The sequence below is a fragment of the Phoenix dactylifera genome, unplaced genomic scaffold (genome assembly GCF_009389715.1).
Source record: "Phoenix dactylifera cultivar Barhee BC4 unplaced genomic scaffold, palm_55x_up_171113_PBpolish2nd_filt_p 000263F, whole genome shotgun sequence".
Taxonomy (NCBI): Eukaryota; Viridiplantae; Streptophyta; class Magnoliopsida; order Arecales; family Arecaceae; genus Phoenix; species Phoenix dactylifera.
Genome location: NW_024067753.1, coordinates 132635 through 158362, shown reverse-complemented (window position 1 = coordinate 158362; position 25728 = coordinate 132635). Strand labels below are relative to the sequence as shown.

The window sequence follows — 25728 nt, the reverse complement described above, 5'->3', positions numbered from 1 at the left end:
TGCTGAGCTAGGAGTTACACCCTCCACTGATGGACCAATCCCACTATATTGTGAAGCTGTCTAGTTACGAAAGTTCATTGCTGAATAGTCGAAACCGAAAAATATAATTTACGTATGCGTTCCGTCCGGAACCGATACGTACCGGCCCGTACCGACTCGTATCAATCGGTACGGCAAACCATGCTCCTTACCATAAAAGAAAGGAAAAACAATTCATTACATGCAAAGTTTAAAAGTACGATCTTGCTACAATTCTGTCGAATGGGTTCAATTTTTGAAAATTATAGTTTTAGTTTCAACTCAAATTTAACATTTACAAAAAGGATTAGGAAATCTTAAAAATTGATTAAAGACGACCGGTTTATATTTGCACAAGTTTTTAGTAAACTCATTTTTTGGGTTGCCATGTATAGTTGTCAGACCTGAATCTCGAGTCTAAAATATTGCTAAAAAGAACTAGAAACTGAAAAATAAAAATGGAAAATACAAGCTAGCAAACCATAAAGATACAAAATGTAAATTGTAACTTGTGATCTCGTGGTTATAGGAAATATATGCAAAAATATTGTTGAAATAACTAATTTTTAACATTTCCAAAAAATTCTTAATGGTGCATTTCAATTACTTTGTAATGTTTTAATGAAATCAAAGTAAGGCGGCATGATCTTTTTTTGTTTGAGCATGTTAAAAGCTTACATAGAAAATAAACAGAAATATATATTCCATTTCCTTGAAATTCTGGCAAGACAACAGCTATTTGCTTCTGATGTGCTTAAAAAAAAATCACTACGCGTCCGCGCGCGTCCACACCGGTACTAGAGCCCGTGTGGGCGCTCTTCCCCGTGCACGGACGCTCTTCCCCGAGTGTGGGCACGCGGAAAAAATGCGTTTGGGCCGGTGCGAACCGGCCCGGTTCGCACCGAGACAAATACGGAACCAATCGGTGCGATCCAACCATGGGTCGGTTCGGCATACCTTGGTTTCAAATATGTTTCAACCCAAACTTCGCAGTTTGTCTACGCATATATCATCAGGCAATACTTCAATTGTAGTTCTTTCAAGATATTCAAGATATACATTCTTTCTCGATCTCCCCCAAAATGTAATACCTAAGACTAACACATGGAGAACTCCACCCAACAATGAGAACATATTTATTTATCCATTTTCATTACCACATTTGTAATAGAGGAAAGTTCTAAAATTAACGACCAGAGACCAATGCCAATGATTGTACACAGTAGTAATACATTGTTGTCGAATGGGAATGCAGCAAACTGACAGGGAAACAAATTACTTTACTATTGAAAGCTGACTTTTTCATGGAATTATGTTGATCTTTCAAGGCAAGAATGCAATTTATCCCTTTTTTGAGGCATCATGTCACATATGCGATTTTTTTCAAACAAGACCAACATGGTATAGTCAAAGTGTTGGCCCCCAAAATTCTGAAGCCTGTGCTGAACAAGAAAACCTCCTGATAACCAGCCATTTGAGTAGAGTGGCAAGTCACTGATCCATGGTTTGGCTGTTAGATGACTATAGGAGCGGAATTTCAAATCAAGTGACCTGAACAATTTAAGTCATGGATTATCAACTTGTGAAGATATGAGAACTTAGATCCTCTTCAAATTAGCTTATTTGATTTATGTTTTCGCCACAAAAACATGGTGTCAGTGGATATGTGCTACTATTTCCCATAGACATACTAAAGAAGTAACCTAAAAGAAAATGAACTTATGATACTTGCAGTCTTGTACCCAACAAATGGTTGACAATTTTATTACAACAAAAACGGGAACTGAGGGGTAAAAAAAACTATATGCTGACAAATACTTTCTCTAAACACCGATTCTTTACAACACGTAGATATCCTATATCTCCTACAGTACACTCGTTTCTCACTTTCTCTTTCCTAGTTTTATTATACATCTATCTCAAAATTCTCATTTCTTCCATCATCTTGTTTGCTTCAACCATTTTTATTGTGCATCAATTTCAGTATTGTCACGGATCACTAACATAAAACAAAAAAGAGCTTAGAATCCTTAATGTATTCCAGTAAAACCAACAATAATCTTCAAACCAAAGTTAGCAATCCCGGTACCATGGACCATTCCAGTAGCTTATTTGTACAGGTCAGTTCAAACAATACACCCATGCACAAACATATGGCGCACTGCTGGAGTCGGCACAACAACTGTACCATGTGTCAGTATAGCCGTATCAAGCCTCTGAACTATTCCACTATGGTACTAGGTCGGCATGCTACACTCCATACCCATGCTATAAAACCACCACTTGTAGTTTACAAAAGGATAGCCTAGCTTAAAAGCTCATGCTAGAGACTTCACTAAATCTCAGCCCAATCAATGAAAAGATAAAACGCAAAGGCAAATCAAGAATAAAACGAGGAAAAAATGCTAAGGGGCTGTCTTTATCTTAAACTAAATATATATAAGTGAAACACTCAAACACTCCATCAACAAACAAAATGCTTAAGTATCAAAAGTGGTTATGAGTTCAGGAATTACCATAGTGTAAAAAATCATTGCTGAAAGATATTCCGTTTCACCAACTGCTTTTCTTCTGCATTCATTCCAATCTGAGAATGTCTTTTTATCTTGACATTTAATCTATCCATTAAGTCAATTTGAGTTAGTAAATGAGATCAAATTTATCATATAATAACTAGTCACCACTATCAGATATAGCCTATAGAATGGTTAAGCAAAGATGTGGCATTTTACAAGATGTTCCTGAGACAACCTAGAAATTGATGATGACAAATGTTGAAGATAAAATGGAACAAGTACATGAACAAAACGATTAGAAGAATCAGAAAATTTGGAAGGAAATAACAAATAAAAGCCATAATACTATGCAAAATTGACCTCTACTTAAGCCCAACAGTTAGAAATATCTTGCATCACATCTGGAAATATTGCTTTGAAACCCTTGCTGTGGGAGATTTCTAGGAAACCAGCCACTAGACCAGATTCCCAAAAATGTATTCATGTCTCTATAAACCCATCATATCATTCCTACTCACATGTGAATCAGAACTCTGCAACTAGTATTCCAAAGCAGGGTTCTGCACAACTTGGCTATGAATATGTAACTGTACAGCAAAAAGTAAGCAAGTTGACACCATTATTAAGACTCTAATAGTAATAATGCATCGCATTGATTCTGTAAATGTCTATTGTAGCTACTGTAGTCAAGGGCTTCAGAATCTATGATTTGATTAGTATCTTTTCGTCATTGTTGGCAAGTTAACTCAGGAAGCATATATCATACTTATTTAAGCAGAAATTGACAGCTACATTTGATACTTCATCATTAATAAGAATATAGAATCACAAATAACTTCTGTTATCTAGAGATATATAAAGTAGTGTTTCTTGAAAGCCTCCCATTGGATTTTCACAAGCCAATATGTTGGGCACTTGTCATTCTGTAACTCCCACTGCTACATATCCAGGTAATACTAGTTCAGACTGTATAGATGTATATTTTTCTTTGACCTCAGTTAAATAATAGAACTTTTGATCCTTTCTAGTGCCTTATCTGCAGATGTAAGCATTCAAAATAGTACAGAATATTGGATTGGTAGAAAAAGATCAAGTTTAAGTTCTTCCTTTTTCAGTTTCAATAATTTATGCAATTTGATGTAATGTGCCACTGAAGATTTGACAACATAAATCTTAAACAATAATCATTTCTTGAAGCAGGTATTTCGTTTTGTAAATATAAATGAGATCTTGATGCATGCATCAAGTATTTCCGAATGAAATCTGTAAGATAATAATACATATGAGAGAGATAGTGGTGGTTTTTGGGGGATTGTGGGTAGGGGGCAGTGGGGCAACACCGTAGATTTTTTTTTCTGGTATTCCGGGATTGCACACCAGTTGTTTGGGAACTTTCGATTTTAGATCAGTAATAATTCCATCAATGCTCCAGTCTGGCACACTTGAAATGGGGGATGTTGAAGGGAAAAGGATTTTAACATCTTGTTGCTTACCAAATACTGCAGCAATTTCAATTGGCTTCAGCCCATCCTGAAATTTACAGAGCAAAAGAACAAGAGAAAGATGAGTTTCATAAGGCTTGCAACATCATCCTACACTCTGTACAGCGCAACAATGTTTCTCAACATGTTAGTATTCTGCTGGTATTCAAGCACAAGGGAGTTGCAGGAGTAAAATGGAAAAGGGCGGGGGAGGAGGAATCAACTTAAAGTGGAGTCCCCTTGTTGATAAAAATCCAGGATTCGGATCGCACGGGCTCCCAAAAATGAAAACATATTGTTCTTGGCGCTCGAGTTTTTGACAATAATGATGCTGACTTCGTTCCATCAATTGGCACCACACACCAGTTTTTCATAGAGCCAATAATTACCATTACCTTTTATACCACCTCATGGTATGTTGTACATGACATCTATTTCTTGTGTAAACCCTGTTGGCTAAGAAGTTTGTGAGATGACAATATAAAAAGAGAAAGTTCCCACGTGCATTGTAAAGTTCATAGAATGGACATTCTGAGGATCAATCAAAGAGAAAGAATGACATCAAAGCTACAGCATAGCAGTGTGGCATGCTAGTATTTACTTTGCAGTCAGTACGAAGTTCATCATCACGTTTGCTTTCTGTGGCTTCTGCTAAACTGATATAAGAATTTTAGAGAGCTAAAAACAGCCAGAAAAATAAACAAGGCAAAGATATGAGCACTTACTTTATTAGGTATATTTGCATCAGCCCCAGCTTTCAGTAAGCATTTAATAATCTCAGTCAAGCCACCACAAGCTGCCAATCCAAAGGGAGTTACTCCAATGGAAATATCACCATTCACATCAGCGCCCGCGTACATGAACAGAAATACATAATAAATTGTTTAGAAGAATTCTTCGCATCTCAGAAGTGAGAGGTCTCATTGCTCTCTCTGATAAAATTTGTTTTTTTGTAGTCCTACCACATTTTATAATTTGTTTGAGAAATTTCATGAGCAATGATATTACATTGACGATTCTTTTATAGGGCTTTTCTGAGCCACTTGATTAGAAAGCAGGCAGATGCCAGGCCAAAGGTGTGAAATTCTCCAAATTTTTTTCAATGAATATCCTAAGAATAGCAGATCATCTTATAAATTCCTTAATTTCCTGAAGTTCTTTGTGGTCCCTCCTAAGTGAACATTATGGTCATTTAGATGATGAAAGATCCAGGCTTACTTTCATATAATCTCTTCATGCTGTTTACCTCGATCAGTTCCTCCATGCATTGCAGTGAGCCTGCAAGAACAGACATCATCAATGGTGTAAAGCCATTGTGTGAAACCTTCTTGGGCTGGAAATATAGAAGCAAGATGAAGTAAAAAAAAAATTGACTAATACCTCCAACAAAACTAAAATATATCAAAGATCCTCTGTTGTAGAATAATGTCTAAGGTACAAGAACTACCCCACGCTGCATATAACGTGTCCTTCCATATAACTAGCTGCATATGTAATAGCAAAAACAGGCAAGATGGTAACAGAAGTAAGCCCCAAAGAGAAAAAACCACATAGGACAAAAAATACCATATCTGATCTGAAAGGTTTACCAGAACTTCTTTCTGTCTAGGCAAGTTTGATAACTCATGCCATTTGTGTTACCCTGACTATCTATCAGGAGGAACCAATAATACACCCCCATTCTATCAGCCACTTGCAATAATGCATGTTTCTTGTGCTTCATGCTAATATGGGAAATTGTACTTTCTTTTTGGCATGACTGAACTCACATAAGTAAAACTCATGTTGAGAAAAAAAATTTAATAGTGTAATCTGTCACTTTATGCATTACGAAGTGCATAGTGCTTGATGTAGTTGGTACTAACAAAATGACCTGCACAGACTACAAAACCAAGGAAAAAATCAATAGACATACTCATATGAACGTATTCCACAATGATAAGCAGAACATAAGAATCCATTATACAAATGTCTATTATTTACTTTTATGAGCAAAAATATAAGTTCCCAGAAAGCCATTCTTTAGAAAGCAAAAAGAAAGTTTTGCTTAAGTTGAGATTACTCATTCTATAAGATTTTAGGTGCTAATACAATTGAGATTCGACTTTCTTCGAGCTTAATTATGGCAACTAGGCAGTAATGTATGTTCTGACAAAGCCTCACTGAAAAGATCAAGATGCACTTTTCTTAGAATAAGAGAACAAAGAAAAAATATAAGTGGACCTGCATGACCAAAGTAATTTAGAAAGTTAAACAGTTGATTCATATGGTATAACAAAATCAATCCCCACATGCAAATAGATATTTCAAGGCACTTAGGTAGATAATGTCAGTTGACTAACATGATGTTGTTAGTTATTTGAAATTTTGCAAGCAAATAGTAGAATTTAGTTTTATAAATGTTTATAAGGGTTGCAATCCATCAACCAATTTGCCAACATGGGATCACATTAGCACGTTTTGATACGATAATAGCAGGTTTGGGTCATAAACAAATTGGCCCAGCGAACCAATTCAGCAAATGGGCAGTGTTCAAGTTTATAGACTTGACCTGCTTGATGTGAACTGACCCATTTAACGAGCAAGTCAGGTGGAGCAAGTCACGTGGATATAGTTATGGCCCAAATTTGAATGTGATTCTACACCGACATGCTTAACTGTGTGTCGACACTAACTACTATATCCAAAAAGTTGCATATATGGAATATCAGGTATAACGATATGTTGCCCAAGGTGACAAGCCAAGAGGGGGGGGGTGAATTGGTTTCTTTTAAATTTAACTTACTTAAGTTAAATGAATGATTAGTAAGCTAAAACTAATCACAATACAAACAACACAAAGTATAGTGGTTCGGTGCTCTCCTTAGCACCTACGTCCACTCCCCAAGCGATCCCTTGGGAATTCACTATAATCCCGCAGATTACAATTGGATTGTTTTCCGGGCTCACAATCCAAAAACCTTTACACTTTGGTTTTCCGGGTTCACCAAAAATCTATGTTGGTTTTACGGGCTCACCAACGAACCTTTGTTGGTTTTACGGGCTCACCAACGAACCTTTACAATTGGTTTTCCGGGTTCACCAATCAACCTATTCCGTTGGTTTTGCGGGCTAACCAACCAACCTTTACAAGTAGTTTAATAAACAAAGAAAGAAGATTTAAACTCCTAAATGAGCAAATGAAACAATATAAACTACAAAGAAGAGTTTAGAAAGTATTTATCACTTGTAGTGACTTCTCTCTTCTTTGTCAAGGATGCTTCACTCTTCAAGGGAGGATGGAGCTCTAGATGACTCTTTGAATCTGCTCAACCCCTTTCTTTGATTCTTGAATGAAGCACTTGGATGAAGAAGATTAGGGCACTTTCTCTTTCTTATGTACTCTTTGATATTCTTTTGAAAGGATGTTTTATCTGATGAATAGTGCCACTTTAAATAGCTTCCTACATCCATTGGACAAGCCCCAATGGTTAGAATTCAAAAACTAGCCGTTACTCACTTTTGGAAAGACAAAAAGTACATCTGCAGAACTAGCCGTTATGCTTCAGCCCGTGTTTGGGTCGGCTCAACCTGTCCTTGGGTCGACCCAACTTTCACTTGGGTCGACTCAAACATTCCTTGGGTCGACCCTCTCAAAAACACAGAAACTTTATAATTCAGCCTTCCTTCACTTGGGTCGACCCAACCTTTCTTTGGGTCGACTCAAAGTTCACTTGGGTCGACTCAACTTCTTCTTGGGTCGACCCTAACAGGGTTTCCAGAGAACCTTTTCTGTCTTGCCTTTGGGTCGACCCTCTCAGGGTTTGGGTCGACTCAAGCTTGGGTCGACTCAACTACAACTTGGGTCGACCCTCTCAGTAAATCCAGAGAACCATTTTTCTGTCTTGTTTTGAGGATCTTGATCCTTGGGTCGACTCATGCTTTCCTTGGGTCGACCCAACTCACTGTTCATCTTTGCCATTTTTGCAGAAGTGTGCCAAATATTTTCTTGATGTGCCGGGGTCGACCCAATCATCCTTTGGGTCGACTCAATCCACACTTTGCTGCATCTCAAGGTTAGATTCATTCAAATGAACAATGAAATGTATCTATATCAATTAATACAAAATATACTGAGAGTAATAAACTTATAAATGAAGTATCGATTTAACTTATAACATACTCTAGAATCTAGATAATTGCTTGTTAATCATCAAAATAACACTATCATCCTCACGATAGATTGAATAGATCAAGGTCCGCCGTACCGGTACCAGTCGGCGTACCGGTGGCGGCCCGAACCGGTACGAAACCGATCCCATACCGGTCCGTACCGGTGGCGTACCGGTCCGAACCGGTCCCATACCGGTCCGAACCAGTCCCGTACCGGTCTCATACCGTTTTTTCAACAATAAACTACCGGTATCGAATTTCACGCTGATCCGGTACCGGTCCCAGACCGGATCGGTACGTACCGGCCGTACCGGCCGGTACGGACCGGTACGGCAGACAATGGAATAGATGTTAAATTAGTGGGTTGACATTGGCCAATAGATTAATTGGGTAAGCAGCAGGCTAAGTATGCTAGATTTGATATAAGTGTGTCACGGTAGGTTAACAGGTTAGCTATTGCATCGCAGACCCAATCTGGCCTGATTTGTACTTCTATTAATAAAGCAATCATGGCTGTTTGGTGGAAAAAGCTTTTCCCCACTTCATTTTCCATTTTTCTTAAGGTTTCGGCATTCCAAGTCTAGAAGAATATATTTTCACAAGCCAAATATTATTTATGATATATTATTAAACATGTAGAACTAAGGTCCGCTGTACCGACCATACCGACTTACCAGTGGGCACCGGTACCGGAATGGTACTGGTACCATACCGAACCGAACCGGTACTGTACCGGTTCGGCTGGTTCAGGCCAAGAGCCAAAAAAAATTTAAGGTCGGTACGGGCCAGTATCAGTTCGGTACGAGCCGGTACCGGCCGTTACCGACCGGTACGGATTGCGAATAGTCGAAACCGAAAAATATAGCTGCACCCATGGTCTGCTGTACCGGTCGGTACGGACCGGAACATACCGGTACCGGACCCTACCGTACGGTACAGCAACATACTTCGGTACCGATGCGTACCGGCCCGTACCGAACCGGTACCGGCCCGTACCGACCAGTCCGTACCGGCTCCAATTTTTTTTAGCTTTTAGCCCCATCGGTACAGTACCGGTTCGGCTCGATTTGGTTCGGTACTGTACCGGTACCGATGCCCACCTGTACGTTGGTACAGTCGGTACTGCGTACCTTAGCTGTACCGTACCGATTCTGTCCGGTACCGGTACATACCGGCCCGTACCGACCCGTACCGATCAATACGGCAGACCATGTGTAGAACTATAGATAGCTCTTAGAATGTAAATATAACATTATATTAACTGCCAAACTGCAAACTTCAATGCTTAATGAACTGTTGCGACATTCTCAAGGAAAACTTCATGTCAAAAAAATGCTTAACCATCTAATGTCAAATCTACAGTTTTTTCCAGTTTGTTTCAAGCACGAGTCTGTTGGGCTTGCTCTCTTAAACTACCACCACCCCCTCCCGCCCCAACAACTTTTTGCAATTGAGCCTATCTTTGAGGCCCCACACATGTAATGAACATCTTTTGTACATACAATATCAAACCTTTAGCCATGGCTAATTCTCAGGATAGTCTCATGTGTTTTGCAAAACTAACATTCAACTGCTAAATAGACGGCATTTGAATCAAAGTCTAGGATAAAGATCAAATAAATACATGCATATGTCTGTAAACATATAGCAAATACATACCTATGCTTGTAAACATATTGCTGTAAATATGCACAAGTAAAACAAGCACATGCATGTGTATGTTGTATGTCACAAGTATGCAGGTACACGGATGTGTCCTCAGATTCATAACTCCAAAAAAGAAGTTTTGCATTCTTAATAAAATTTGAGTTTTAACTTTAAAATTATGATACTAATTTCTATTATAGATCTGAAGATGTATACAAATCGAGGCATGAGCATTCAACTCATCCACCTGCTTGTTCTTTCACCAATTTCCCTTAGTTGTACAAGCAGTCTGATCAGATTATTAATGGCAAAAATGAAGCATATATAGCTAGATTTTTGTAAAATATTTACTGAATCTCCACCATTCATAAACTTAACAAGTTATTAAATGCATGTCTGAAATTTTTATGTAAAATTTTTTTTACCTTTTTTCCTGACTGTGTTGGTGTTCCTCTTTTTCCTATCCTTTTATATTCCCAATCTCCTTGCCCTTTCATCTCTTCGTCCCCCATCCATTACTTACATAATTTTCTTATCCTATGTCAATCCAAAAGATCTGCCGCATCTATGAGAACCAAGATTAAGGGCATGTGATTCAGATTTGACTTCCTTGTACCTTCAAGAGGTAGTTGTCCATCTTCTGCACTATTATATAAGAAATTCAGTATGGATGCCATCTCTATACAAGCTATAATAAACAATAAGTTATACTAGTTGTTGCCAAAGAAGCAATATCTGCCACAGGTTCTGGCGTCTGTATCAAACCACTTGTCTGTACTCTTCACCAGACATATGATTTAGAACAAGATCTTAAAGCAAGTGTCAGCCTATAATCTGCAAAATTTAAATAAGCTCAAAGGCCCAATATCTTTTACTCCACTAATCATTCTTTCTAATTAAACTTCCTGGAAACCTAGATGTGAAGCCTATAAAGAAAACAAACATAATTGCAGTTTAGGCAGCTTGAACGATCATTAAAAGGAAAAGAGGAGAAAATATCATGTCAACTTGAAGACCACAATTAAAGAGAATCAAGATGCAATATTGCTGCTTCTGAGACAACACTACAAGTACAGCAGGCCAAAACAAAGCCTGGGGCTAAATACACACAACATAAAGATGCTTGTTGAATAGAGTTCATCAATAATTATATAATTGCACAATTAGAATCATTGCCACTATTATTATGCATTGTAAGACCGCTGATAATTTTAAGTGATGAATGTGATCGGGATTGTAGGGGAAAAATAAATTCAAGAGATGGATGGAAATTGCCAAAGAACAACTATTTTAAGTGGTTGCTATAGCTAATGTCCACCAAAATATGGATGCAAAAAGAAATTCACAAGTACACGACAAAAAGAATTATACGTAAAAATCTATCAACGTAAGTAATCATATAGAAAAAAGAAAGCTTATGATGCATATGAAAATAAAATCCGCAAAGTTGAATACCCTTTTTAATTTCCATAACAAGTATTTCACCAAGACCAGGAAGGAAAATATAGAAGCAAGTTGAAGTAAAAAAAATTGACTAATACCTCCAACAAAACTAAAATATAACAAAGATCTTGTGTGAATAATGTGTAAGGTACAAGAACTACACCATGCTGCATATATCGTGTCCTTCCATATAACTAGTTACATATCTAATAGCAAAAACAGGCAAGAGGGTAACAGAAGTAAGCCCCAAAGAGAAATTATGCTGCATATATCGTGTCCTTCCATATAACTAGTTACATATCAGTTGTACCTTCATGAATTTGTCATTCTCATTATGTTGAGCTGAAAAGAAGAAAGAAAAGAAAGAAAAAAGGAAAAGAAATCAAAAACCTTGAGTAGAATTATTAAAATCATCTGTCACCAATTGAATGAATAAACCTATCCCACTAAACTTGTATTGGATTCCATAAAGGGGTAGGAGATATATCCAATCAAAACATGAATTTAAGTTAATTCCATTGGGCCAAATTAAGAAATCCATGTTAAAGTTATAGCCAACATAGTTGTTTGCTGTATCAGACCCAAAAATTGTTCCAAATATGTTCAATCATCTTGTATGTCAACCTTCCTGTTCTCTTGAGCTTTAACAGACAAAAAAGTATGAAACTTGCCTCCAACCTCAGATGCTGTACGCGTTCATCCAGGTCGACCTGCTATGAAGGACCACACTTTCCTAAGAAATGACCCACAAACTATAAATTTGCCACAGACCTTCATGTTTCATCTCTAGGGTCCAAATATTATAACTTGTAAGCACTTGGATACAACTTGATTTTCATATTCAATCTCAAGACAACAACACTGCCATCAATTACAGGAGAACACTGACCCCAAATAGCATACTAGCACCAAAATGCTATTTTGGAAAGTCAACTCCCTCTGTTGCCAAATGAGCATAATCTCTAAACTACAATTCATTTGCCTTCATCCACCTCAATTCCAATGCGCTTAATTGACCTTCTCAGACTATATCTTTAACCCTACTTTAGGACTCGGAGTACGTGTGAAAATTGAAAGCTACCTCAGTTGTGAAGAAGACTATTTCCCAATATGTAGGAGGATGAAGGTTTAAAGCATTAAATTGCATTTTCAAGGAAAGAGACAATGATGGAGAAGTAAGATGTGGTGACAAACAATTTGTGGAAAACTGGTGGCAGAGTAAGAAAATTTTGCCAAGTTATTTCATCTAGTTTGCCTGAGTTCTCCATTTTTTATCTATTTATACAGTCATATACACATCTATGTGGACATACAAACACATATTCAAGATACAATACACATAATAGATCAATCCAATTACACGCTTGTTCTATCATGAGCATTGATTGAAGTCTTAAGATCCCCAGTTAAAAAAAAATGATGTATCCCCCATTCATTCCATACATCTATTATGTTAAAAAAATGATGTTAAAAAAATGATGTATCATGAGAAATGTATGGTCTGACAAAGCCTCACTGAAAAGATCAAGATGCACTTTACTTGGAATAAGACAACAGAGATATAAAATATAAGTGGACCTGCATGACCAAAGTAATTTAGAAAGTTAAACAGTCGATTCATATGGTATATCAAAATCAACCCCCACATGCAAATAGCTATTTCAAGGCACTTAGGAAGATAATGTCGGTTGACTAACATGATGTTGTTAGTTATTTGAAGTTTTGCAAGTAAATAGTAGAATTTAGTTTCAGAAATGTTTATAAGGGTTGCAATCCTTCAACCGATTGGCCAACATGGGATCACATTAGCACGTTTCGATATGGCAACAGCAGGTTTGGGTCATAAACAAATTGGCCAGTTCAGCAAATGGGCAGTTTTCAAGTTTATAGACTTGACCTGCTTGATGTGAATCGACCCATTTAATGAGCAGGTTAGGTGGATATAGTTATGACCCAAACTTGAATGTGATTCTACACCGACATGCTTAACTGTGTGTGGACACTAACTACTATATACGAAAAGTTGCATATATGGAATATCATGCAGAGCGATAGATTCAATAGATGTTAAATAAGTGGGTTGACATTTGTCAAAAGATTAATTGGATAAGTATCAGACTAAGTATGCCAGATTTGATATAAGTGTGTCACGGTAGGTTAACAGGTTAGCCATTGCATCGCAGACCCAATCTAGCCTGATGTGTAATTCTATCAATAAAGCAATCTTGGCTGTTTGGTAGAAAAAGCTTTTCTTCCCTTCATTATCCATTTTTCTTAATGTTTCGGCATTCCAAATCAAGAAGAATATATTTTCACAAGTCAAATATTATTTATGATATATTATTCAACATGTAGAACTATAGATATTCAACATGTAGAACTATAGATATTCAACTATAGAACTATAGATAGCCCTTAGAATGTAAATATAATATTATATTAACAGCCAAACTACAAACTTCAATGCTTCATGAACTGTTGTGACATTCTCAAGGAAAATTTTATATCAAAAAACTGCTTAACCATCTAATGTTAAATCTTCAGTTTTTTCCAGTTTGTTTCAAGCATGAGGCTATTGGGCTTGCTTTCTTAAACTATCACCCCCCCCCCCCTTGTGGCCAACTTTGTTTTTTTTTTTTTTTTGCAATTGAGCCTATCTTTCAGTCCCCACACATGTAATGAACATCTTTTGTACATACAATACCAAACCTTTGGCCATGGCTAATTCTCATGATAGTCTGATGTGCTTTGCAAAATTAACATTCAACTGCTAAACAGACGGCATTTGAATAAAAATCTCAGATAAAGATCAAATAAAAATCTTCTGATCATAGTTTTAGATATAGAACCTTGTCATTTGCTGCTCATGTGCAGCTGCCTATTTTTGACCTTTGAGTCATCCAAACCATATCGAGTTCGAGTATGATGTAATATTCAAGAATTATACATTATTTATTATACTTATTTTCATTAAAATATCCATATAATTCATTCTATCTTTCTTAGGGCAGCCATAAGTTACAAAAATTAATATATGGAAAAAGCTAAAAGAGAGTTTTAGTGCAGATTGTTAACACTAATATCATTATTGTTAACACTATTGTCATTGACTAGGATTTGGTTTAAATCTTCACTATGAGTTCAACTTAAAAAGTGCTAGCTGTAGCCCCTAACTTACAAACCTATGAATGATAGGTTTGTAAGTATCGAGTTTAGGGTTAGATCAAATCAAGCAATGATAGATCATCCAATATATCATTATATTAGATCATGTAAGAAACAATGACACAAACCAACAACCAAATAGATCATTTTTCAAACCCATCCATGATTCTAGACCAATAAATCAAAGCATGGCTAATAAGGTTGGATCATCTACTGACCCGACCCATTAATTATCTAAAAGTTTGGGATTCTGGTTTGGGTCACAACTCAAACCTCTACAGATCTAGGTAGGGTTTGGCTGCACCCTTGTATGCTACAACCCTCTACAGGTCTAAGTTACAACCCTAATATTTTTTTGGAACAGTAATGCCAACATGTGCACCCTTGTATGCTGCTTGAGCTCATGCATCATCTACAACAGGACCAGTGAATTGCCCGCGCAATATTTTTTGCAAGCTAACACTTGTGTTTATGTATCACCCGGATATTGAAAGAAAATTCCTAGTTGACACTATGAAATATATTTGTAGTCAGTTTGATATGACAGTAGCACCTCTACAGACCTTTGTCTCTCCATAAAAAGCCATGTTGCCACCTGATATATCCTCACACCTGCACAAGCCCGCCTGATTAGAAGATGGCAATGCTTAACTGTTTAATCCGTTTAATTTGGGCCTGCCTTTCGAGCCCAAATTCGGTACTTACTCAAAATTCGAGCTTTGAGCAGGACCTTGAACTTTCTAAACCCTTTTATTCAGTTTAAAATATTAAAAAATGCATGCTTAAATTAAATATTTAAAAGATATTGCTAAGGCCTATGGACTATGATTTTAGTATGACATCAGCTAGTCTTGATGGATGTGGAAACAACAACATATACGGATCATTGAATGACAGGGGCCTCACGAGTTTAGATCCTCTGCAATGCGTGATATACAACATTGAGTGGTACAATCTTGGATGGCTTCCATGCCATCCAATCACAAAGATGGATGACTATCAAATAGGACAAGCATTATGTGGCATATACGACGCATTGGGTATGCGATACACTAATATTTTTTTTGTTAGCCTTCTGTCTCTGTGATTGGATGATGTGACAGCCATCCAGAGCTGTACAACTTTGTATAGTGCAAAACACACATTGTAGAGGATCTTAGGTTAGGGCCTCAGATATCTCATTCACAATGTTTTAGTGAAGCTTGCATGTTCGGCCAAGAGATTATTTATCTCTTTTGCATCCAATAGCAAGACTTGAAATAGGCAACAAGAATGGAGACTACCACTCGCTCCTGCAATGCCATTCATGTCATGATGCTTGCCTCCCTGACAACCATCAGTGGCACTACCATCCCTATTATCTTCCTCTCTACCACCACTCTTGCATCCTACCCTCCATATCCCTCATCCCACTCCACTGCTGAGAACACTACCCATATCGCCCTATCACCGGCTCAGGGGTTGGGCGGGCACGCGGTTGGCCGCGCACTGCGGGGCGGGCGCGCGGAGGGCCGCAAGCTGCTGGACAGGCGCGCGGAGGGCCACGCGCTGTTAGACGCGTGCATGGGGGCCCGCACGCTGCTGTACGCTTGCAGGGGCGCGGTTGGCCCCGCACTGGTGCGGTCGTGATCGAGGGCCCCGAACCTCACGCAGGCGTTGTGCGTGGTCTGCGCAGGATTGGGCCGGCTGCTGGTGAGGTTGGCCGAGGTCTGGGCAGACCTATATGTAATGGATTTGGCCCGAGTCTTGGCCTTGGCCGAGGTTGGCCTTGGTCGAACCTCTAGGGATTTGGCTTGGCGGGGCCGGTTTGCAATGGCATTTTCTGGGGTCTGCAACACACTGCCCATATCCCCTATTGTCCCCTGTTTTCAATGTTAAGCTAGTGGATGTCGCACGTTTTTAAATCTACATATGTTAAGTTTGTTGACTACCTTGACAATTCAAATCTGGGTTGTCATATTCCACCATATTCAAGGAGCAAATTTTGCAGCCGAATTAACTCGACCTGACTTGGGAACACTTTCGGAGAGCCAAAAAATGCCTTTTGACCCTCCAAAAACACTTTTGAGCCATTTAGTCGCATTTGGTAAAAAAATTTGAAGTGCTTTCTAATTCTTTGAAAAGCTAAAAAATGTCTACCTAGGAGAAACTCCATTCTATAGCTTCCCCCTAAAAAATGCACTTGGTCAATGTTGAAAAGTTATTTTTGATTTAACAAAATTCTCATAGTTACCAAAATACCCATGCTAGCACATTGTATTGTATTGTATTGTATTATGTTGTATTGTAATATTATAATAATATAATAATGTATAATTATATTATTTCATATCATTTCTTATTATATTATAGTATAATACCATGCAATATTGTATTAGATTATATTATAATAATATTATATTATATTATACTATAAGTTATTTTAATATGTAATAATATTTTAATATTTAATAATATATTATTATGTTCTATCATATCACATTATATTATTATACTTAGACAATAACATTTTAATATATAATAATATATTATATTATACTATACAATACTATGCAATATTCTTTATTGTCAATTAGTCATGCTAAAAGCACTTTCTTAATTTGGTTACCAAATAATTGTATAAGTTCTATGGAATTTTACAAATGTAATTACCAAATAGCAAACAATTTTTTGTTAAAAGCTCAACTAGCTAACGCTCTACTATAAACAGCAATCCCAAACAGAGCCTTAATACACTTTAACACCACATATTTCAAGGGTTTTCACAAGGGACTTCATGTAATCGTCAGTAATATGACCTTCTCCAAGTCTTGTGACTACCAAGAGGCATTTATCAAAATGGTCAGTTGGCACCTTGAACCCAGGAGCCATCCTCTCCAAATCTCTATTTATTATCTGATGATAGCAAGAAGGCTGAAGCTGGAAGTCACCATTTGTTAATGGCATGGTTCAGGCTGCTTGCTTAGCCATACCAAAAGAGGATCATAAATAATGAAATTTCCAATGGAGCAGCAATGAAAGGCATCATGTATCCATAGCACATCCTCAGAAATAGGTTACAAAGAAGGCCTCTTGTTCATCTGTACAGGGACCAATATAGTGGAGTTTGGGTGTCAACGTTCTCATGATAGAGGTAGTTATTTCCCATTTTCATAATAATCAATAAGAAGTTGACTCAGAAAACTTGTCTTCTTGCTCCACTCACTTTTGTAGTGCACAACCAAATGCATGCCTCATAGGACCGACAAGCAATGAAACTCATACATTCATGGGAATTATGGCAATTCAGCATATGAAATATAGCAATCTAGTAAGTTTGCACAAGTTGAGTCAACAAATACCAACATAGACGAGCAACAGTACTTATATTTCCTGAGTGACTAAAAGAATGGTATGTGCATACATGCATGGGTCAACATTGCTCACATATTATGCAAATACCAAATTAACCTTGTCTTCGGTAATGGATCTACCACCTTGGTTGTAATGATTATATCAATAAATAATTGAGAAAAGGTTGGATCATTATGATTATGGAAATGTCAATATAATTCAAATTAGTCATTCTATCTTGATTGCATACAAAAGTGTAAGATATAATATCCTATTCAATTACAAGTATAGTGTTGTTTACATTAGTTTGGCGAGCATAATATCTACTCATGCTTTTCAATGCAATTTGGAGAGCCTAGATATATCAAATTAGATATTTAAAAAGAAAAGAAAAAGATAATAAGTAGAAAAAATATGGACCTTGCAATTATATATTTGATAACGTTAAACTATGTTGAGACTATGTGTGATCATTTTCCTTCAAACATGTGCAATAAAGATTTAAGGTGTTGATCAATATTAAAACATGCCAAAAGTGCTGTCATTTGACATCCAACGAGTCAAACAATTAGACCAGGCAAGTGAATGTAAGGCATGTCATGCCACCATTACTGACAAGGAGTCTAAACATGCATAACTAGTCTTATATCGTACAGTACTGCTCCATTAGCCCTAGGAAGGACATTTTGTATTCAAAATGGATGATTAAATTGGAACATCTAGGACTCAAACTAATACTTAAATTCTAAGAATTCTCTCCAAAAGCTTTTTCTACAATTTCCTTACAGTAAGCACAATTAGCAAGATCACAACATGGCCAATTACTACAAACTCATATAAAAAATGGAGTTATTAAGACACAAAGGCATGTGATGTCTTGAATTCATTTCATATATGAAAGATGTCAATTATTTACGAACTTCTTACCATATAAGAAAGGAAAAACAATTCATTACATGCAAAGTTTAAGAGCTCAGTTTACGATCTTGCTACAATTATGTCGAATGGGTTCAATTTTTGAAAATTATTGTTTTATTTTCAACTCAAATTTCCAATTTACAAAAAAGATTAGGAAATCTTAAAAATTAATAGAAAACAGCTGTTTTATATTTGCACAAGTTTTTAGTAAATTCATTTTTTGTGTTGCCATGTATAGTTGTCAGACCTGAATCTCGAGTCTAAAATATTGTTAAAAAGAATCAGAAACTGAAAAATAAAATTGGAAAATATAAGCTAGCAAACCATAGAGATACCAAATGTAAATTGTAACTTGTTATCTAGTGGTTATAGCAAATATATGGAAATAAATTGTTGAAATAACTAATTTTTAACATTTCCAAATAATTCTTAATGGTGCATTTCAATTACTTTGTAATGTTTTAATGAAAGGAAAGTAAGACGGCATGATCTTGTTTTGTTTGGGCAAGTTAAAAGCTTAAATAGAAAATAAACAAAAATATATGTTCCATTTCCTTGAAATTCTGGCAAGACAATAGCTATTTGCTTCTGATGTGCTTAAATCATGCAGATTCAATTTTAATATTGCAACAATGCTTCCTAAGGAGATCAAGCAAAAACATGAATCAAATGAAAATGATAAGATAAGGTTTTCAGCCATGTACTTGGGTAATTTGAGCTAAGAAAACTGAAACTGGCCAGAGCTAGACTGATATTAATCAGCTAGGGATGAAATTAGCTGAAATCATTGAAACTCAAATGGTTTCAGATATGTTTCAACCCAAACTTTACATTTTGTCTACGCATATATCATCAGGCAATACTTCAATTGTAATTCTTTCAAGATATACATTCTTTCTCATTGTCTCTCAAAATGTCATAGCTAAGACAAACACATGGAGAACACCTCCCAACAATGAGAACACATTTATTTATCCATTTTCATTACCACATTTGTAACAGAGGAAAATTCTAAAATTAACGACCAGAGACCAACCACATTGATTGTACACAGTAATACATTGTTTTCGAATGGGAATGCAGCAAACTGAGAGGAAACAAATTACTTTACTATTGAAAGCTGACTTTGTTTCATGGAATTATGTTGATCTTTCAAGGCAAGAATGCAATTTACCCCTTTTTTAAAGCATCATGTCATGTGATATATGATATTTTTTTCAAACAAGACCAACATGGTATAGTCAAGGCGTTAGCCCCCAAAATTCTGAAGCCTGTGCTGAACAAGAAAAACTCCTGATAACCAGCCATTTGAGTGGAGTGGCAAGTCACTGATCCATGGTTTGGCTGTTAGATGACTATAGGAGTGGAATTTCAAATCAAGTGACATGAACAATTTAAGTCATGGATTATCAACTTCCAAAGATGTGAGAACTTAGATCCTCTTCAAATTAGCTTATTTGATTTATGCTTTTGCCACAAAAACATGGTGTTAGTGGATATGTGCTACTCTTTCCCATAGACATACTAAAGAAGTAACCAAAAAGAAAATGAACTTATGATACTTGTAGTCTTGTACCAACAAATGGTTGAAAATTTTATTACAACAAAAACAGGATTTGAGGGGTGAAAAACACTATATGCTGACAAATACTTTCTCTAAACATGGATTCTTTAGAACACGTAGATATCCTATATCTCCTACAGTACTCTTGTTTCTCACTTTCTCCTTCCTAGTGTAATTATGCATCTATCTCAAAATTCTCATTCCTTCCATCATCTTGTTTGCTTCTACCATTTTTATTGTGCATCAATTTCAGTATGGTCATGGATCACTAACATAAAACACAAAAGAGCTTAGAATCCTTAATGTAATCTAGTAAAACCAACAATAATCTTCAAACCAAAGTTAGCATTCCTGGCACCATGGACCATTCTAGTAGCTTATCTGTACAGGTCAGTTGGTACAGTATACCCATGCACAAACATATGGTCCACTGCTGGAGTCGGCACAGCAACTGTGCCATGTGTTAGTATAGTGCCGTATCAAGCCTCTGAACTATTCCACTATGGTACTAGGTCGGCATGCTACACTCCATACCCATGCTATAAAACCACCACTTGTAGTTTACAAAAGGATAGCCTAACTTAAAAGCTCATGCTAGAGACCTCACTAAATCTCCGCCCAATCAATGACAAGATAAAACGCAAAGGCAAATCAAGAATAAAACGAGGAAAAAATGCTAAGGGGCTGACTTTATCTTAAACTAAATATATATAAGTGAAACACTCAAACACTACATCAACAAACAAAATGCTTAAGTATCAAAAGTGCTTATAAGTTCAGGAATTACCATAATGTAAAAAATCATTGCTGAAAGATATTCTGTTTCACCAACTGCTTTTCTTCTGCATTCATTCCAATCTGAGAATGTCTTTTTATCTTGACATTTAATCTATCCATTAAGTCAATTTGAGTTAGTAAATGAGATCAAATTTATCATACAATAACTAGTCACCACTATCAAATATAGCCTATAGAATGGTTAAGCAAAGATGTGGCACTTAACATGAAGTTCCTGAGATAACCTAGAAATTGATGAGGAAAAATGTTGAAGATAAAATGGAACAAGTACATGAACAGAACGATTAGAAGAATTTCAACAAAATTTCCAATGAAATAACAAATAAAAAGCAATAATATTATGCAAAATTGACCTCTACTTAAGCCCAACAGTTAGAAATATCTTGCATCACATCTAGAAATATAGTTTTGAAACCCTTGCTGTTGGAGATTTCTAGGAAACCAGCTACTAGACATGATTCCCCAAAATGCATTCATGTCTCTATAAACCCATCATATCATTCCTACTGACATGTGAATCAGAACTCTGCAACTAATATTTCAAAGCAGGATTCTGCACAACTTTCCAATGAATATGTAACTGTACAGCAAAAAATAAGCAATTTGACAACATTATTAAGACTCTAATACTAATAATCGCATCGAGTTGATTCTGTAAATATTTATTGTATTTAATGCAGTCAAGGACTTCAGAATCTAAGATTTGATTAGTATCTTTTCGTCATTGTTGGCAAGTTAACTCAGGAAGCAGATATCATATTTATTAAAACAGAAATTGACAGCTACATTTGATACTATCATTAATAAGAACGTAGAATCACAAACAACTTCTGTTATCTAGAGTTTTATAAAGTAGTGTTTCTTGAAAGCCTCCCATTGGATTTTCACAAGATATTATGTTGGGCACTTGTAATTCTGTAACTCCCGCTGCTACATATCCAGGTAATACCAGTTCAGACTGTATAGATGTATAATTTTCTTTGACCTTAGTTAAATAATAGAACTTTTGATCCTTTCTAGTCCTTTGTCTGCGGATGTAAGCATTCAAAATAGTACAGAATATTGGATTGGTAGAAAAAGATCAAGTTTAAGTTCTTCCTTTTTCAGTTTCAATAATTTATGCAATTTGATGTAATGTGCCAGTGAAGATTTGACATCATAAATCTTAAATAATAATCATTTCCTGAAGCAGGTATTCAGTTTCGTAAATATAAATGAGACCTTGATGCATGCATCAAGTATTTCAGAATGAAATCTGTAAAATAATAATACATATGAGAGAGATAGTAGTGGTTTTCTTTTCTTCTTTCCCTCTGTCTTTTTTTCTGGGATTGTCGGTAGGGGGCAGTGGGGCAACAACGTAGAGTTTTTTTCTCGGATTCCGAATTGCACACCAGTTGTTTGGGAACTTTCGATTTTAGATCAGTAATAATTCCATCAATGCTCCAGTCTGGCACACTTGAAATGGGGGATGTTGAAGGAAAAAGGATTTCAACTACTTCCTGTTTACCAAATACTGCAGCAATTTCAATTGGCTTCAGCCCATCCTGAAATTTACAGAGTAAAAGAACAAGAAAAGAGAAAGATGAGTTTCATATGGCATGCAACATCATCTTACACTCTGTACAGCACAACAATGTTTCTCAACATGTCAGTATTCTGCTGGTATTCAAGCACAAGGGAGTTGCAGGAGTAAAATGGAAAAGGGCGGGGGAGGAGCAATCAACTTAAAGTGGAGTTTCCTTGGTGATAAAAATCCAGGATTCGGATCGTAATGTCTCCCAAGAATGAAAACATAATGTTCTTGGCGCTCGAGTTTTTGACAATAATGATGCTGACTTCGTTCCATCAATTGACACCACATACCAGTTTTTCATAGAGTCAATAATTGCCATAACCTTTTATACCACCACATGGTATGTTGTACATGACATCTATTTCTTGTGTAAACCCTGTTTGCTGCTATGTTTGTGAGATGACAATATAAAAAGAGAAAGTTCCCACGTGCTTTGTAAAGTTCATAGAATGGACATTCTGAGGATCAATCAAAGAGAAAGCATGACATCAAAGCTACGGCATAGCAGTGTGGCATACTAGTATTTACTTTGCTGTCAATATGAAGTTCATCATCACGTATGCTTTCTGTGGCTTCTGCTAAACTGATATGAGAATTTTAGAGAGCCAAATACAGCCAAAAAAATAAACAAGGCAAAGATATGAGCACTTACTTTATTAAGTATATTTGCATCAGCCCCAGCTTTCAGTAAGCATTTAATAATCTCAGTCAAGCCACCATGAACTGCCAATCCTAAGGGAGTTACTCCAATGGAAATATTACCATTCACATCAGCGCCTGCGTACATGAACAGAAATACATAATAAATTGTTTAGAAGAATTCTTCGCATCTCAGAAGTGAGAGGTCTCTTTGGTCACTCTGATAAATTTTGTTTTTTTGTAGTCCTACCACATTTTTTAATTTGTTTGAGAAATTTCTTGAGCAAAGATATTACATTGACGATTCTTTTATAGGGCTTCTCTGAGCCACCTGATTAGAAAGCAGGCTGCTGCCAGGCCAGAGGTGTGAAATTCTCCAATTTTTTTTCAATGAAGATCTTAAGAATAGCAGATCATCTTATGAATTCCTTCATTTCCTGAAGTTCTTTGCGGTCACTCCTAAGTGAACATTATGGTCATTTAGATGATGAAAGATCCAGGCTTATTTAGATGATGAAAGATCCAGGCTTATTTAGATGATGAAAGATCCAGGCTTACTTTCATATAATCATCTTCATGCTGTTTAGATAGGTAATATCAAAGCTCAATGGATCAGCAAAGAACTTCCATTCTGCTACATGGTGGACATTTTCTTTCTAGGCCTTAAATATCAATCAGAAGAGATGAAGATGAGATATGTACACGCAAAAGTAGATGTAGCAAAAGGAATTAATTTGCAAATTCTGGAAACTGGTGTGTGATTACTGGATATCATCCAGATTTGTCTAAATAAGATTTGCTGGATATATCATCTGTCAAAATCCATGAAGCCTGCAATCCAGCATCAGCAAGAAATTTCATAGAAACAAACAATGATCCCGATCAATGGTAGATGATTTTTCAATTATACCTCAGTCAAAAACCAGAAATGTGCCCACTATGAGATATTAAAGCACATATGGCCAACAAACTTGTTTACCTCGATCAGTTCCAAATCTAGAAGAATAATTTTATATTATTTATGATATATTATTCAACATGTAGAACTATAGATAGCCCTTAGAATGTAAATATAATATTATATAAACTACCAAACTGCAAACTTCAATGCTTAATGAACTGTTGTGACATTCTCAAGGAAAACTTTATATCAAAAAAATGCTTAACCATCTAATGTTAAATCTTCAGTTTTTTCCAGTTTGTTTCAAGCATGAGGCTGTTGTCAACTGCTAAATAGACGGCATTTGAATAAAAGTCTCAGATAAAGATCCAATAAATACATGCATATGCCTATAAACATGTAGCAAATACATACCTATGCCTGCAAACATATAGCTGTAGATATGCACAAGCAAAGCATGCACATGCATGCGTATGCAGATACATGGATGTGTCCTCACATTCATAACTCCAAAAAAGCAGCTTTGCATTCTTAATAAAATTTGAGTTTTAAGATAATCATATTAATTTCTAGTATAGATTCTAAGATTTATACTAATCGAGGCATGTGCATTCAACTCATCCACCTGCTTGTTCTTTCACAAATTTACCTTAGTTGTACAAGTAATCTGATCAGATTAGTAATGGCAAATGAAGCATATGTAGCTAGATTTTTGTAAAATATTTACCGAATCTCCACCATTCATACACTTAACAAGTTGGTAAATGCATGCCTGAAATTTGTATGTAAAATTTTCTTTACCTTTCTTCTTGACTGTGTTGGTGTTCCTCTTTTTCCTATCCTTTTATATTCCCGAACTCCTTGCTCTTTCATCTCTTCGTCCCTCATCCATTATTTACATAATTTTCTTATCCTATATCAATTCAAAAGATCTGCTGCATCTATGAGAACCAAGATTAAGGGCATGTGATTCAGATTGCCAACGAACAACTATGGCAATAGCAGGTTTGGGTCATAAACAAATTGGCCCAGCTAACCAGTTCAGCAAATGGGCAGTTTTCAAGTTTACAGACTTGACCTGCTTGATGTGAATTGACCCATTTAATGAGCAGGTCAGGTGGATAGAGTTATGACCCAAACTTGAATGTGATTCTACACCAACATGCTTAACTGTGTGGGGACACTAACTACTATATACGAAAAGTTGCAAATATGGAATATCATGTATAGCGATAGATTGAATAGATGTTAAATTAGTGGGTTGACATTCGTCAATAGATTAATTGAGTAAATGAGACTAAGTATGCCAGATTTGATATAAGTGTGTCACGGTAGGTTAACACATTAGCCTTTGCATTGCAGACCCAATCTAGCCTGATTTGTACTTCTATCAATAAAGCAATCTTGGTTGTTTGGTAGAAAAAGCTTTTCCCCTCTTCATTTTCCATTTTTCTTAAGTTTTCGGCATTCCGAATCTAGAAGAATATATTTTCACAAGTCAAATATAATTTATGATATATTATTCAACATGTAGAACTATAGATAGCCCTTGGAATGTAAATATAATATTATATTAA

General features: G+C 36.3%; 1 protein-coding gene across 1 annotated transcript; it reads right to left on the bottom strand.

The window, feature by feature from the left end:
• Window positions 1-3073: 3073 nt before the first annotated feature.
• LOC113461912 (ankyrin repeat and SOCS box protein 2-like) lies at window positions 3074-24656 on the bottom strand. Its single transcript, XM_039117705.1, has 7 exons — window positions 24566-24656; window positions 23264-23388; window positions 22430-22582; window positions 5234-5348; window positions 4741-4811; window positions 3912-4064; window positions 3074-3121 (listed from the first exon to the last, which is right to left on the bottom strand). The coding sequence occupies exons 1-7, from the start codon at window positions 24654-24656 to the stop codon at window positions 3074-3076; spliced, it is 756 nt and encodes a 251-aa protein (XP_038973633.1).
• Window positions 24657-25728: the final 1072 nt, after the last annotated feature.